A 14947-nucleotide genomic window follows, 5' to 3' on the forward strand; every position below is an offset into this window, starting at 1 on the left:
AGTCCATGGTCGGTGGTCTTCCTATCAGGAAAAAGTTCCTGAAATCAGTTTCTTGTCCAATGAATGCTGTAGTTCTGGCTTGTGGAACAGGGGTTCAGTTGGTCAGCGTCTGTGAGCTGATTAAGTTGTAATAGTTTTAACATCGCTTATCTCAAACCAGTGCCTCTAGAGAAACAGAAAACCTTTGTGGCAGTTAGACCATAGTTTATTCCTTAAGTGTAGGAGGGTGTGACTTAGGTCCTTTTTATAATTTGATGTCCTATTGCTACAAAGAGTCTGTTCCGTCCGCCTTATGATTTCTCTTTTAAACATTAATGCTAGTGAGTTGTTGAGTCTAAATTCCAAAAGGGAGGGGATAGACTTCCTGATTTCCCTTCTGGCTGTAGCTAGAAACTCAGCTTTAAGGTTTTCTGGGGTCTGCTTGGCCAAGGGGGTCCATTCAGTCAGTGAGGGGCTTAGGATTTTACTTTTAGTTTACACCACCCTACGGGTTCCTCCTTAACACCCTTTGATGTCAGAGACAGCAATTCTCCAGCACTGCGGCTAAGGAGGCTTCTTTAGAGTTAAAAGCACACACATAACCTTACCCAACGGATCCCTCTCTTCTCTTAATCAAGAGGGCGCACCACTGCCCTACTCAGCCTCCCCACAAATAAGGACGAGATACGGGAAGGATTAAAAGCAAGTGGTGGGTATAAAATCCTCGGAATTCTCTCTTTGAGCAACTAACTAGGGCTGTTACTGAAGCCCTCTGCGAGCTTGGATGCTGGGCGAGAGTGAGGCCACCAGGCAGTGAGCGCCCTCGGCGGCCGCGTGATCCCGGGGGTGGGGCCCGTTTCTGAGTTGGGGCTAGCTCCCCACCCCCAAGGGCCCCACATTCCGGGCCAGCAGCCCAGAAAGTCCCTCCCCGCAGGCGGAGACAGCCCCAAGAAGTCGACGCCCCGGTCCCGCCGCCCGGCCACTACCCAAAGGCTGCCGCCGCCTCTCCAAGTTACTGTGGACCCCGCGGTGCGGAGTATGGGGCGCTGATGGCCATGGAGGGCTACTGGCGCTTCCTGGCGCTGCTGGGGTCAGCACTGCTCGTCGGCTTCCTGTCGGTGATCTTCACCCTCGTCTGGGTCCTCCACTACCGAGAGGGGCTTGGCTGGGACGGGAGCGCACTCGAGTTTAACTGGCACCCGGTGCTCGTGGTCACCGGCTTCGTCTTCATCCAGGGCATCGGTACTGGCACCTCCTGGGGGGTGCGGGGAGGAAAGCGGGGAAAGCGACTGGGGGCAGAGGGTCCTCCGTGAAGCGCCTCCCAGCTGAGGAAATATTGGAGTATCGCGGGGCCCAGAGAAGTGCGGTGAGGAGTGCGCGGGAAGCCAATTTGGCGGGGTGGGAAGGCGGCGCGAGAGGGAGGCTGGCCGCTCTGGGGGCGAGACGCAGCTGCGGTTCGGGCGGATAGCAGCGAGCGCGGGGCTGGGGGTGCGCGGTGGAGACGCGCTGCTGGGGGCGGCGGAGCGTGGCCCGCCCCACTTGGTTAACTCTTTGCGGCGAGTGGCTGGGACGCATTGGAGGCGCCTCCAAGACCCAGAAACTTGAGCCAGGGAGCGATACCCGAGCGCCGCGCAGTCGGGCCGCTGCAGCCCACTCCCCCCGGAAAGTCGCCTCTGTGTACCGAGCCTGCGCAGTCGGGGGCGCGGAAACACTTTCGCCCCAGCCTGTTGCTGAACTTGCTTCCAGCCTGCAGACGAGGAGGGCAAGGCCCCAGGGAAAGATTGCCGGGGCGAGAATTTGCCCCTATTTGTAACATCCTCGGCCCTGGGTGAAGGGGCAGCCCAAGGGGGGCGAGTGAAGCATCCGCCCTAGGTTCCTCTCCTCCTAGAGCGTTAAGCTCAGTCGAGACCTGGAAGCTGCCAGGACTCCAAAGAATGTTTCGCCGCCCTGCCCAGTCATTGGACAGTCTTGAGCCCGACTGGTTTATGTGGCAGCCGAGGGCGAAAGTTCCCCCGCCGGGCTTCCTATTGGGCACTGGCCCAGCACTCCGGGTGGGAGATCCCTGGAGAGGGCCCGCGGCTGCCTTGCACCGAGGGATGCCTGTGCTCCGGCTGCCAGCGGCGCGAGCTGCGTCCGTCTTTGGCCCGCGGCGAGCCAGCCCAGGGCCTGCATTCTCTGGGCTGAGGCTGGCGTGGGGGTGGGGCTCGGCAGTCGCTGGCAGTGTTTGTTGTCGTTGTGTAGTGCCTCTCACAATGTCCTGACAGCTTCCTTCGGTTTGCCGTGTAGCTGGAGGAACCTCTAGCTTGTGGCGCAAACAGCTTATTTGTAACCACTTCCCAAAAGGCATGGCCTTGAGAAAGTAGTTAGAGAAAGGCAGCAAGGGGTGGACTGGGGTTATGTCGCAGAAGATAATCGAGAGTAGTAGCAAGGGTTTGGAAAGATATGCCCACTGGCCGAAATCTCTAGCTTTGCCTCCGGGCAGGCTGCCTTTTCTTCACCAAATATTCAACTCCCCACAAACGAGTGTGCAACATAGTGCTGACCTCATTCCTAAAGAAAAGTGATTTTGGTTTTTGTTTTTGTTGGTTGTTTTAAACTTGTACTGCAGCTTTCGCAAGTGTGGCCAGCATTCTCCCACTCTGGAATGTAGTGGAAGGTGTTACTAACCCTCAGCATTCAAAGGGTTCCCTGATGTGAGATCGGCATCAGGGTGTGAGCACCACTGGGCACCTAAGGCATTTCGTTGCGTAACTCTCAGTTATTTTGCCACTACGCTTATAAGAGAAAAACATACTCAAGTTCCAAAGTAACTGTCAGAAGCACTCTTTCCTTCATGGTTGGAACCCTTAAGTTTGGCCCAGAGCTGTCTACAGCTTGTTTGCTCAAAGAGTAGAACCAGTCTCCTCTTCTACCCAACTCTTCAGAGCAGCTTCTAATACCAAAAAACTTTCTGGAGGTCTTGGAATATCTTCTCATAATTGAGGTTAAGGGAACAAGTGTTATTACTCGTTGCCTGACTTGCCACAGAGGAGAAGCCGTCAGAATGGCTAACAGTGATTGCATGCTGTATGTCCACTAAGTGCATTATGTCACATGTATGTAAGAGTAAACTGAGACAGAGAAGAGTTATGTAACTTACCCATGAAAGCTGTTTTAAGGCTTTTCAGTGACCTTATCGTCAAAGTTTGATTCTCTGCTTTTATGGCAATATGCTTATTTTCTGCCAAATCTTTTTAGACAGCGAAAACCTTCATGTAAAATATGTTTTGAAACTCTTCATTCATGTTAGAGTCCAATATACAGTTTTCCTAAAAGGTTTTTTAATTTCTCTAAACTTTGTACTTCTCTTAATCTGTTCATATTTACTCTTGGACAAAAATGTGTAAATTTTGGCAATTTTCATCTGCTGCTCTTATGAAAATCTTGTTTCTTTTTTTCTTTCTTTCTTTTTTTTTTTTTTTTTCTTTTGAGACGGAGTCTTGCTCTGTCGCCCAGGCTGGAGTGCAGTGGTGCGATCTTGGCTCACTGCTACCTCTGCCTCCCAGGTTCAAGCAATTCTCCTGCCCCAGTCTCCCGAGTAGCTGGGATTACAGGTGCGTACCACCATGCCCAGCTAATTTTTATATTTTTAGTAGAGACAGTGTTTCACCATGTTGGCCAGGCTGGTCTCGAATTCCTGACCTCAAGTGATCCACCTGCCTTGGCCCCCCAAACTGCTGAGATTACAGATGTGAGCCACCGCACCCAGCCGATCTTGTTTTCTTTGGGTTCAGTTACTGTATTTGTATCAGTGGTCCAGAGTTTGTCCCGTCATTACTCATCGTGTTTCCTGTTTGGAGCCTGGATGTGCAAATCACTTTAATCATATAATGCATTTAATTGACATGAGCATAAATGTTTTCATAAATATAGGCACATGCATAGTTCTCCCCAGTTCTTCCATATCTTGGCCCACCCACCCACATTCCTCACCCTAAGTATTAGGAAGGCTCCAGTGGAAGGAGGGGGAGTAATAAATAAACTTTATAGGCCGTGAGGGACCCACACGTTACAGACTTGCCATGTTATAGCAGACTTTTTTACTGTGTGTGATTGCTGCAAGGAGGAAAATTTTAGGCTATGAGATTTCAGATCTCTAACAAAGAACACGATGTAATGGAGTTCTTCTCTTCTGTAATACACAAATATTTGGAGATGAGGAAAGGAAGGCTAAAGTACAGTTATTACTCTAAGTATAAGATGTTTTAGAAATGCAATATACAAATAGTAAACAATATTTGAAATTAAGAACAGGTATGAGTCCTTTGAAACACCTTTAAGAAGTAAGCTCTGGGCCGGCGCAGTTCAGCTACTTGTGAGGCTGAGGCAGGAGAATCACTTGAACTCGGGAGGCGGAGGTTGCGATAAGCGGATATCTCACCATTGCACTCCAGCCTGGGCAACAAGAGCGAAACTCCCATCTCAAAAAAAAAAAAAAAAAAAAGCTCTGGCCGGGCATGGTGGCTCACGCCTGTAATCTCAGCACTTTGGGAGGCCGAGGTGAGTGGATCACCTGAGGTCAGGAGTTCGAGACCAGCCTGGCCAACATAGTGAAACCCTGTCTCTACTAAAAATACAAAAATAAGCTGGGTGTGGCGGCACGTGCCTGTAATCCCAGCTACTCGGGAGTCTGAGGCAGGAGAATTGCTTGAACCTGGGAGGCGGAGGTTGCAGTGAGCCAAGATTGTGCCATTGCACTCTAGCCTGGGCAATCGAGTAAGACTCTGTCTCAAAAAAAAAAAAAAGAAAAGAAAAGAAAAGAAAAAGCTCCAAAGAAGCAAAGTTAACATAGAATTTACAAAACAAATATCCCTCTCCTCCTTTATTCCCCTTTCCCTTTCTCGCTAACCCTCCCTCTCCTTGTCCCATTTTATCCTCCGTGTCCCTCTCTCGCTCTCCCTTCCTTTCCCCTTCTCTCTCCCCACCTCCCACACTCCAAGTATATTTTGGAAAATGTATATATTCTATATTCAAGTATAGCAGATCATGGGAAATCTAAAACTAAAATAAAATTTTAAACTAGTGGGAAATCTAGCTAACAGACTGACATGAATGAGGAAGAGTTTAGAAGAGGCTTTGTGCTTCTCTGAAAGAAATGTTGCCCATGAAATAAGTATACTACTAGGAAATCAGAGAAATGAACCTTGAAAAGGAGGCCACAGAAAAGACTGAAACAAACGCTCTCAAAGTGGCTGTTGACCTTTTAAAGGTTCAGCAAGGTGGAATGTGTTCTTTAGTGAAAGGTAGAAAATTCAGGTATCTAAGTTTAGTGAAAAGAAGCCTTGGCAATTCTATACTCCTTCCTTTCCTGTGTAGAACTCGTTTTATTGTATAAACTGAAGGAAGAGAAATTAAATAGTTTAATGATCTCAAGTTGATTTTGTGAGAGAATATAACTACCTTTAAGTAACATTTAAAAGACTAACAGAAATTAAGAGCAGTTCTTAAAAAGCAGTTGGGATATCCTATTAATTTATCTAAAAGTGACCAAATTCCATGATTACTTAAATAGACTTGAAAAGCTCTTGGGGTAAAATCCAGCAAATAAGAAAATGGAGAAAGTGCCCCAAATACCTACTCTAAAATAAGCTTCAGGGACACCATTGATAATAAAACCTGTCAATCTTAGCGATACAAGGGTTTTTACAAAGCATAAAGAGATGATTTAAAGAAATTTTGTGAAGAAAACCACAAAAAATATCCCCAACATATTTTTTGTTGTAAACAAATACACATAGATTTTAAAATAATGCAACCAATAAAAATGTTTTAGATACGACTGTGGTGCTCAGTTCTATATCCCCAGCACCTAGAATAACACTGGGAACTGGCACATGGTAGATGAGTAAGTAGTTGTTGAATGAATGATTATTTCCGTACCATCATTGAATTGTTAGTAACAAAATGCAATTTACAGCCACTTATTTGTGACTATAATAATAGTGTCTAAAGTAAATACACGCTTGTCTTTCCCTAGCGATTCTCCTGTTCAGCCAGTTTAAAAGCACTGGCTTATCAACCTCCAGGAAGAATGGACATCTATTGCACTGCAAATGCATCTTTATTCTAAGGCCTCTAGCTGATGAGAATGTTGCTGCTTAAGTACAGTCTGTGCCTCCTTTTCCCTTCATCCCAGTTTTCTCTCCTTTTTCTGCATCAAGTTTCCCCCCTAACTGGCTTATTTCCAACATAGTATAATTTCTATCATCTTCGAAAACAAAACAAAATCACTCTTGACCCTGTATGTCCCTCAGCTACTGCCTCAATTCTCTGCTTGCCTTACCACAGAACTTTTTGAAATTTTTGTCCATACCTGCAGTTTCTAGTTCCTTTCTTCCTATTCTTTCTTGAGCCCTCTCCAATTAGGTTTTCACCTCCTGCTCCACCAAAATTGTGCTTAACATGGTAGCTAATGATCTCCATGTTGCTAATTCCATTGGTCAATTCTCAGTCCTCATAGTGTTTGAGTGGAAGGCAGCATTTGACATAATTGACCCCTCACTCCTTGGGACACTGTCTTTTTTTCTTTTTTCTTTTTCTTTTTTTTTTTTTTTGAGACAGAGTTTCACTCTTGTTGCCCAGGCTGGAGTACAATGGTGCGATTTGGGCTCACTGCAAGCTCCACCTCCCGGGTTCAAGTGATTCTCCTGCTTCAGCCTCCTGAGTAGCTGGTATTACAGGCATGCGCCACCACGCCCAGCTAATTTTGTATTTTTAGTAGAGACAGGGTTTCTCCATGTTGGTTAGGCTGGTCTTGAACTCCCGACTTAAGGTGATCCACCCGCCTCAGCCTCCCAAAGTGCCGGGATTACAAGTGTGAGCCACCGCACCCAGCCAGGACACTTTCTTTACTTGGCTTCTCTTCACCTGGTAAGTTGGGTGGCTTCCAGGACACCTGATTCTCGTGACTCTTCTCTCTTTCCTGGCTGCCTCATCCTCAGTCTCCTTTGCTGGTTCTTCCTCATCTTCCTGATGACTTCAGGTTAGAGTATCCCATGGCTCAGTCTTCTGACCACTTCTTTTTTTTCTACACTCACTTCTTTAGTGGTCAATCTTATCCAGTCTCTTCTTGGCTTTAAGTACTATCTACACACTGAACCCTCTCAAATTTGTGTATTCAGCCCAGACTGTTCCCTGAACTCCAAATCCAAATATCTATTTGCCTACTCAAACTCTCTACTTGAATATCAAATAGACATATCCGAATCTCAGCTCTTGATCTTCCTCATGCCTGCAAAACCAACTCCTCCCAGCACAGGCTCCACCATCTCAGTAAATGGCAACTTTACCCTTCTAGCCGTTCAGGACAAAATTATGCAGTCATCTATGATTCTTCTCTTCCATACTCCTCAGGCATTTCACTAGAAAATCTTAGAGACTCCAAATTCAAAATACAGTATTATCCAAATTCTGACCACTGACTATTAATTTATTGTCTGTCTTCTCCTACTAGAATATAAGCTCCCAGAAGGAAGGGATTTTGTCTGTTTTCTTCAATGCTGTATCCATAGCATTACCTAACACATAATAAGCATTCAATAAATATTTACTAAATTGATGGAAGTTTGGCCAATTCTTTAAACCAGAGGGTCACACCTACAAGGATCAGTGTACAAAGTAAATAGGTGAAGTCAATTTAGTATACAGCACCCACCAGGGTGTCTTTCTGGATTCAACTAGATATTCAGACACGAGAGACTACTGCCAGGGGCGGTGGCTCACGCTTATAATCCCAGCACTTTGGGAGGCCAAGGCGGGCAGATCACCTGAGGTCGGGAGTTCGAGACCAGCCTGACCAACATGGAGAAACCCATCTCTACTAAAAATACAAAATTAGCCGGGCATGGTGGCTCATAACTGTAATCGCAGCTACCCAGGAGGCTGAGGCAGGAGAATCACTTGAACCCAGGAGACGGAGGTTGCAGTGAGCTGAGATCACGCCATTGCACTCCAGCTTGGGTAACAAGAGCGAAACTCCGTCTCAAAAAAAAAAAAAAAAAAAAAGACATGAGGGACTATTAAGACCATACTGGACACCAGTCTACTCAGAATGATGTAGGACAGAAGCCAGAGCTTGCTGGCAGGGCAGTGGCAGGGCAGTGGCAGTGGGCATCCTTGCAGCAGCAGTCAACATAGCCCTCAGTAAGCTATCCTTTCCTCGGGTGACAGCTCAGGCACTGGGAGATGAGATCTGCACTGGTGAGATCAGAGCTTAAAGTCCCCATGCCACATAGGAACTGTCTTTTGTAGTACTCTGTATGCCTAGTTCCATGATCCCTGCAAGGGATATGTAGTGGGTTGAATAGTGGCCCCCAAAAAGATATGTCCAAATCCTAATCCCAGGTATCTGTGAATGTGACCTTATTTGGAAATAGGATCTTTGCAGATGTTAACTATGGATCTCAAGATGAGATCACCCTGGATTTAGAGTGGGCCCTAAATCCTATGATTGGCGTCTTATAAGAGAAAGGAGAAGGAGATTTGAGACAAAGACACACAGAGAGGAAGGCCATGTGAAGACAGGCGGAGATTGGAGTGATGTGACCACAAGCCCAGGAAAATGGAGAATTGTCGGCGCCCCTAGAGGCCAAAGAGGGTATGGCATGGCTTCTTCCTTAAGACCATCCTGCTATTATAACACCTTGATTTTTAATTTCTGGCCTCCAGAACTGTGAAAGAATAAATGTGTTGCTTTAAGTTACTAAATTTCTGGTAATTTGTTATGGTGGCTCTAGAGGATTAATATAGGATATAACAGTTATCACTGCACTCTGGGAAGCCCAAAGTATTGGTATCGTCATCAGGTATTTACAGATTTTTCATTGTTTCAGTCCAGACACAGTTTACCAATTGGGTCAGTTTTTATTATTACCAATGTTGCCTAATAACTGGTGACAAGCCACTTTATCTGTTTACGAGGACAGTTAATTAAAGATCAGATCGTCATGCAGCAGAGCACAGGTGTGAGAGGTGGGAACTGTAGGGAACTACAGAGTGCCCACTCCTGGCAAAACAGGAAGTTTCCACTTAGCCCTAGTGGGTCATGGCTACGTGAGGATGCCAGTCCAAGGTTGCCAGGGCTTCTAATTGTCCCGAGAGAATCCAGATTTTTAAAAAATTGGTTCAAACGAAAAGTAAACCAGCCACAAAAACAAAACCTCTAAAACATTGGGCTGATCAAACAAAACAACATCTTTGGACCAAATTCCAGTCCATAGCTTCCAGTTTACAGGTGACTCCTGCTAGGGTTTTCTGACTTGACTTTGCAAGGTTTTACATTTTTCCCTTAAAAGGTAGAACATTCTTCCTTTTTAAGAAAGATAGAGGGCCAGGCACAGTGGCTCATGCCTGTAATCCCAGGACTTTGGGAAGCCACGTAGGGAGACAAGTCTGGGCAACATGGTGAAACCCCATCTCTACAAAAAAAATACAAAAATTAGCCAGGCGTGGTGGTGTGTATTGGTAAGTCCCAGCTACTCAGGAGGCTGAGGCTGGAAGATCACTTGAGCCTGGGAGGTTGAGGCTGCGGTGAGCTGTGACCATGCCACTGCACTCCAGCCTGGGAAACAGAGCGAGACCCTGTCTCAAAAAAAATAAAAAAAGAAAAAGAAAAAAAAGAACAAAAGAAGGTTAGACTAGAAATCTTTGTTATAACTTTTTTCTTTATATAGAAACTTCCTTAAAAGGTCAAAACAAGCTTTGAAATGTCTATACAGACTTCGGCTGTACTTTTCTAAGTTTTTTGTTGTTGTTGTTGTTCAATTTCTTAATATATTATCCTATCCATTTAATTAACATATTTATTAAGTACTTACTGTGTGCCAGACACTGTAAAACAAGTAAGATACAACTCAGTCTGCAAGCTGTTCCCATTTGATTTGGTTGGACACGAATTATGGTTTCTTTCTTTTTGCTTGTTTGTTTTCATACAGGGTCTTGCTCTGTCAGCCAGGCTGGAGTGTATTGGCGAAATCATGACTCACTGCAGCCTTGACCTCCCAGGCTCAAGTGACTCTTCCACCCCTCCCAAAGTGCTGGGATTACAGTTGTGAACCTCCACACCGTCCCAGCTCAAATTATGATGGGGATTTTTGTTGTTTTGTTTAGAGATGTAGTTTATACTGATCCTTAAATATTTAGAGCTGGCTGGGACCTTAAGTTCTACCCTTCATATTAGAGACCAAATGTCTGGCCAGGGTCAGACAACCAGCTAGTATCAGAGCCAGTACTCTTTCTAATCCATCATAATACTGATATGAGGCACAAGAAAATATAGCTGATCTTTCTGAAAACACACAATTTCTGAATATTTTTAAATGTGTATTCAATTAATTGATTTTTTTTCTTTTTATACATGTATTTGGTACGATGTAGCTGCCTTTGCAAGGATTTTAATCACTCAGAGATGTTTCTAGGCCTAAAAATATCTTCCAAATCATCTGAATCACTTCCTTCATTTTGAGTTTTCAGAGATTTTCAGTTTCATGACTTTCATGCTGTGAGACAGTTTGAATGCACAGCCATGTTTCAAAGCTCTGATTTTCTTTGACAGCCACTGCAGGAATCTTTTCAAGAAGTTTATTTAAAGCAGATTCTCTGCTTTTTCATTTAAACTTAAGATCCTTTGGATAGAATCTGGTAAGCTCTTGCGTGCAGAGGGAAATGAGTTATGGAGACTGATAATCCTGTTCTGAGCATTCTGCTAAGGAGACAGAAATAATACTTTATTCAAAGAGGGAAGGGAAGTGTAATGGGCACACCATGTTTAAGTAGAATTCGTAAGTGTTGTAAAATTCCAGTGTACTTCAAACTCAATAACTTACTCTTATTTTATTTTTGAATTCACTTCAAGTTGTTAAGTGGGTCCAAGTGCAGAATGCTTTTTACTTATTTGAAAGGGCCATTTGGTCTTCTATTAGCTAATACTTGGATCAGCAGTACAATTTTTCTGAGTTTTTTTATTTGTGCATTTTATGGGCCTGGCATGGTAGCCGGCAAAACCCTGTCTCTACAAAAAAATACAAAAATTAGCCGGGCATGGTGGTGTGCCCCTGTAATCCCAGCTACTCGGGAGGCTGAGGCAGGAGAATATCTTGAGCCCAGGAAGCAGAGGTTGCAGTGAGCCAAGATGACGCCACTGCACTCCAGCTTGGGCGACATAGTGAGACTCTTGTCTCAAAAAAAAAAAAAGACTAAAAAATAAATATGTGAGGTGATGGATATGTTAATTAGCTTGATTTAACCATTTCATGATGTGTGTGTGTGTGTGTGTGTGTGTGTGTATATATATGGAAATGTGTGTGTGTGTGTATATATATGGAAACATCATGTTGTATAGCACAAATATATACAATTTTTATTTGTCAACTCTCTTAATTAAAAATAAATTTAAGGCCGGGCGCGGTGGCTCAAGCCTGTAATCCCAGCACTTTGGGAGGCCGAGACGGGCGGATCACGAGGTCAGGAGATTGAGACTAGCCTGGCTAACCCGGTGAAACCCCGTCTCTACTAAAAAAATACAAAAAACTAGCCGGGCGAGGTGGCGGGCGCCCGTAGTCCCAGCTACTCGGGAGGCTGAGGCAGGAGAATGGTGTAGACCCGGGAGGCGGAGCTTGCAGTGAGCTGAGATCCGGCCACTGCACTCCAGCCTGGGAGACAGAGTGAGACTCCATCTCAAAAAAAATAAAATAAAATAAAATAAAAAATAAATAAATTTTAAAAAAAGTAAAAGAGGATTTGCTCATTTGCTGGGCATACTGAATGAACTACGGTGCTTTATTAGCAATTATTCCTGTGCTTTATTTAGAATTATTTGGGCCGGGCATGGTGGCTCACGCCTGTAATCCCAGCACTTTGGGAGGTGGGATCTGAGGTGCGCGGATCACTTGAGGTCAGGAGTTTGAGACGAGCCTGGCCAACATGGTGATACTCCATCTCTACTAAAAATACAAAAATTAGCCAGGTGTGGTAGTGCTTGCCTGTAATCCCAGCTACCCTGGAGGCTGACGCATGAGAATTGCTTGAACCTGGGAATCGGAGGTTGCAGTGAGCCGAGATCCCGCCACTGCACTCCAGCCTGGGTGACAAAGAGAGAGACTCTGTCTCAGAAAACAAAAACAAAAACATACTTACTGAATTCCTACTGTATGCCAAGCTCTATGCTAAATACTGGGATGTGACAGTGAACAAGATAGGCATGTTCCCACCCTCATGAGTCACAAGATTTTAACACAGAAGAACTAGAGTCAAAATGTTTTCCATGTTTGAGGACATTTCTCTCCCTCTAAGCACTCTTCCCCTACCACACACACTTTGACAGATTCCAAATTTGCATTGCCTGCTATAAGACAAACTCATATATATAAATAGTTTTGTAATGGTATATAGATGGAAATCTGGTGTCAAACCACAGACATTTTTAAATATCTAAAATGTATACATTTTAGAGAGTATATATTTTTATATATTCCTGAGTTTTGGTTATGCAACAAGGAGCTGAGACATTTTCTTTTCTTTTCTTTCTTTTTTTCTTTTTTATTTTTTTGACAGAGACTCCAGCTCTGTTGCCCAGACTGGAGTGTAGTGGGTCACTGCAACCTCCATCTCCCCGGTTCAAGCAATTCTCCCACCTCAGCCTCCCTAGTAGCTGGGACTACAGGCGTACGCCACCATGCCTGGCTAATTTTTGTATTTTTTGGTAGAGACAGGGTTTCACCACTTTAGTCAGGCTGGTCTTGAAATTCTGACCTTAAGTGATCCGCCCGTCTTGGCTTCCCGAAGTTCTGGGATTACAGGTGTGAGCCACTGCACCCAGCCGACATTTTCTAATAATTAAACCCAAATTCAAGTTACTATATTTTTCTCTTCATTGTCTTAAGATAATTATACACAGGTATTAATTTCTTCCTCCCTCCCTTTCTTTTTAAGTTTATCATGTTAGCATGGTCCACCATCAATATCTTTTCTTTTAAAGGATTTAAAGTATATTTCTCTCATATATATGTTTGTATTTCCCCTCCTTTTCTGGGAGAAATGGAATGCCAACTAGAGCCTCTAACAGCAAACCCTTGTTTTGGTCACAAGTAGCTGTTTTATACCATTTCCCCTTCTTGTGGGCTTAGGGGACCTTTTTCTTCCTTCTCACTGAACCTCAGGAATGGTGTCTAGGTAAGTGCCAAGCCAAAGAAGCAAGAAATATTTAAATTCCACTCTCCAGGCAGTTTTTATAACTGTCGAGAATAGATTCTTGTTTAGGAAATATGGCTTGATTTGTTAAGATTGCCCTTTTCTCCCAAAGTCCACCATATTTCAGTTGCTTATACATTTTAAAAAGAATGTAAACAGCTTATGCAAATGCAACATTTTGCATTTATCCTTCATTTATCCAGAGAGCATTTTGAAGCATATTGAACTTTGCAGCAGAGCCTCTATGTAGCCAGGATAGATGCTGTGAAAACTCCATGTGCTAGAGGTCACATGCCTCACTTGTGGGAGAGCTCCTCAAATCTCCGCAAGATGCCTATTGAGTAGGTAAGACTAATTGGCTAGTGGGTTTGCAGGCTTATGAAAATATTGTTTTAACTTTACAACTGGAATGAGCTGTTTCAACCATAAGAAAAAACATAATAGATCCCTAAGTACCCACGACCCAGACTTAACAGATGTTAAGCTTTTCAGCAACATAAAATTTTATAAGCTGTTAGCTGGGTATAGTGACACACACCTGTAGTCCCAGTTACTCTGGAGGCTGAGGTGGGAGGATGACTTGAGCCCGGGAGGCAGAAGTTGCAGTGAGCCAAGATCGCACTACTACACTCCAGCCTAGGTGACAGAGTGAGACCCTGTCTAAAAATAAATGAATGAATAAATAAAAATAAGACATTTTATAAGCTAAAACTTAGAGCTGGTGGAAATCAAGGATGAGACAAAGTGATGGAGGAGAGAGGTTGTAAGTAGGTGCCCTAACCCAAGCCAGAAACAAAACGAGATAGAAAAACTCTTAAAGAGACCCAGGGAGACTCTCACACCATAATTGTCCGGGCTCATTTGGATCAGAGGTGAGCACCTCTCCTGCTTCAGAAACCCCTAAGGGCTTCTCCTTAGAGTAACAGGTTAATAATCGGTGTTTGATGACCCCAAATGATCAATAAAAGATTGAATGTATTCTATTCATTCTACTGCTGGACAGGGAAAGCCAGTGTGCAGCCAATTTGCATAAATGTAAAAGGTTTTTTAAAATCAAGTTTTCACACTCAAAGGGGGTGAAGTTCAGTTTTACAGCAAATTTGACACATTTCTCTGTGATGCTTCATAGTATTAGAAAGAGTAAGAAGTCTTTACTGGGAACACAGTTGTCTTTGAAGTTTTGGCTTTATTTATTTATTTATTTATTTATTTATTTTTGAGGCAGAGTCTTGCTCTGTTGCCCAGGCTAGAGTGCAGTGGCTCGATCTCAGCTCACTACAGCCTCCACCTCCTGGGCTCAAGCAATCCTCCTGCCTCAGCCTGCTGAGTAGCTGGGACTATAGGCACACACCACCAGGTTTGGCTTATTTTTGTATTTTTTTGTAGAGATGGGGTTTCACCATGTTGCCCAAGCTGGTCTTGAACTCCTGGGCTCAAGCAGTCTATCCACTTTGACCTCCCAAAGTGCTGGGATTACAACCGTGAGCCACTGTGCCTGGCCCCAACATTTTTAAAAAGTAAACTTTTTTTACTGAAGAACAACGTACACTCACAAAAGTACCTAAATCAGAAGGGATGTGTTTTTATCACATGAACACTTCTAGGTACCCAGACCAAGAAGCAATATTCTAGGCACATCAGAACCCCCCCAGCAACCCTTGTAACTCCTTTGAGTCATGATATCATGATAGTTCCTCTTTTTTTTTTTTTTTTGAGACAGAGTCTTGCTGTGTCCCCCAGGCAG

At 44.2% G+C, this 14947-nt stretch overlaps 1 protein-coding gene across 2 annotated transcripts in view; it reads left to right on the forward strand.

Annotated features, from left to right (window-relative positions):
• Positions 1-936: 936 nt before the first annotated feature.
• Positions 937-14947, forward strand: part of LOC105483245 (cytochrome b reductase 1) — a 29927-nt gene continuing 15916 nt past the window's right edge. The window contains exon 1 of one of the 2 annotated variants that reach the window (XM_011744012.2): positions 937-1221. In XM_011744012.2, the coding sequence (XP_011742314.2) occupies positions 1029-1221 (193 nt within the window). In that variant the 5' untranslated portion in view covers positions 937-1028. The remainder of the gene's footprint in view (positions 1222-14947) is intronic. The other variant, XM_071072928.1, reaches the window with a different exon arrangement.

Source organism: Macaca nemestrina, chromosome 11, assembly GCF_043159975.1.
Source record: "Macaca nemestrina isolate mMacNem1 chromosome 11, mMacNem.hap1, whole genome shotgun sequence".
Lineage (NCBI taxonomy): Eukaryota > Metazoa > Chordata > Mammalia > Primates > Cercopithecidae > Macaca > Macaca nemestrina.